General features: G+C 45.3%; 1 protein-coding gene across 1 annotated transcript; it reads left to right on the top strand.

The window, feature by feature from the left end:
* The first annotated feature begins 465 nt into the window (after positions 1 to 465).
* LOC142451076 (olfactory receptor 8S1-like) lies at positions 466 to 1,428 on the top strand. The gene has a single exon (XM_075553010.1). It carries the CDS (start codon positions 499 to 501, stop codon positions 1,426 to 1,428), a length of 930 nt encoding a protein of 309 aa, XP_075409125.1. The 5' UTR covers positions 466 to 498.
* Positions 1,429 to 1,669: the final 241 nt, after the last annotated feature.

Below are 1,669 nucleotides of genomic sequence, written 5' to 3'. Positions count from 1 at the left end.
GAAGCAGTTATAGCTGGAGAAATAAAGAAACTCTATTCTTAATTTCACTTAACCCTTTATTAAAAATTTTACAGCAATCAATTGGAAAATCTCTGAAACTCCTATATATATATCCTTCCTCTTATCCCTAAGGATATAACTCTATTGTGGTCAGGATCCTAGTCATTTTGTACCTCTTAAGTACTTTGTTTCTGCTTTTAGTTCCTATCTTCACTCCTGTTAAGCCTGTATAATGTTCTTAAATTAACACCCATCTTAAAATTAAAACGCAGAAACTCCTAAAACTTTAAGACAATTATCCACAAAATTACATAGGGACTAGATATGGGGCCAGTGGACTGTCATTCAAGGCTGGCAAATAATCATGGCGATTATGTACAGTCATAACAGAATGTTCTCAGACGAGAAAGCTAACACACTGGGTAAACCAGGGGTATAAATGGACTTTTGACTTCTCTTCTTTCTTGCCTTCCTAGGACAAAGCTGCTTTTTATCACGATGGGAAATCACAGCATGTTCAGTGAATTCATCCTCCTCGGCCTGTCTTCCAACCTGCAGAGCCAGGTTATTCTCTTTGTGCTGTTTCTGGTGATTTACCTGTTGACCCTGATGGGGAACCTGATAATGCTGCTAGTGATCAGGCTTGATCCTCACCTTCACACACCCATGTACTTCTTTTTGGGACAGCTGTCCTTCCTGGACCTCTGCCACTCCTCTGTCACAGTTCCCAAGATGCTGGAGAACCTACTCTCTGAAAGAAAAACCATCTTTGTGGAGAGCTGCCTGGCTCAGGCCTTCTTTGTGTTCACCACAGGGGGCACTGAAACCTGCCTGCTGGCAGTGATGGCCTATGATCGCTATGTGGCCATCAGCTCTCCTTTGCTCTATGGCCAGGTGATGAGCAGCCAGCTCTGCGTCAGGCTGGTATGGGGCTGCTGGGGCCTGGCCTTTGTGGATGCTCTCATCAATATTCTCCTGGCTGCCAATCTAGATTTTTGTGAGGACCAAACTATACCCCACTTCAGCTGCGAGCTGTCTTCTCTCTTCCCGCTGTCTTGCTGTGATACCTCAGTCAACTTCACGCTCCTGCTCTGCTCCTCCGTCTGGCATTTCTTTGGAACCTTCGTTTTGATTGTGTCCTCTTACACCCGCATTGTCTCCACCATCATGAGCATCAGCTCCACCTCCGGCCGAAGCAAGGCCTTCTCCACCTGTTCTTCCCACCTCACCACTGTGATCTTGTTCTATGGCTCTGGCTTCCTCAGCTATCTCTTGCCCAACTCAGGGACCCCACTGGAGATGATCTTCCCTTTACAGTACAGTGTGGTCACGCCCATGCTGAATCCTCTCATCTACAGCCTCCAGAACAAGGATGTGAAGGCGGCCATTAGAAGAATGTTCCGAAAATATATGAACTCTCGCACATAGTGGGCCAGAGAAGAGGGGCCATTGAGGAGCTGGGCTGCATTTCCACAGGATTTCTGGTAACTGGAAATTTAATATTTTCTGAGTGTCCGTCAGGTCAGCTATCTTCATCCTAGGCCAAGCATAAAAAGCGAGCAGCATGCTTTCTTCCTAGGACAACTAATGCATAAACTGTCCTTTATCAAGAGGAGAGAAATGGGTCACATAACATTTTCCAAGGTATTGTTTTACAAAAACATTAAAT

The sequence above is a fragment of the Tenrec ecaudatus genome, chromosome 6 (genome assembly GCF_050624435.1).
Source record: "Tenrec ecaudatus isolate mTenEca1 chromosome 6, mTenEca1.hap1, whole genome shotgun sequence".
NCBI lineage: Eukaryota > Metazoa > Chordata > Mammalia > Afrosoricida > Tenrecidae > Tenrec > Tenrec ecaudatus.
This window is presented reverse-complemented; position numbering and strand designations above follow the sequence as displayed.

Coding starts and splice junctions, on each gene's coding strand:
- LOC142451076 (XM_075553010.1), top strand. CDS start 499: ATGGGAAATCACAGCATGTTCAGTGAATTCATCCTCCTCGGCCTGTCT.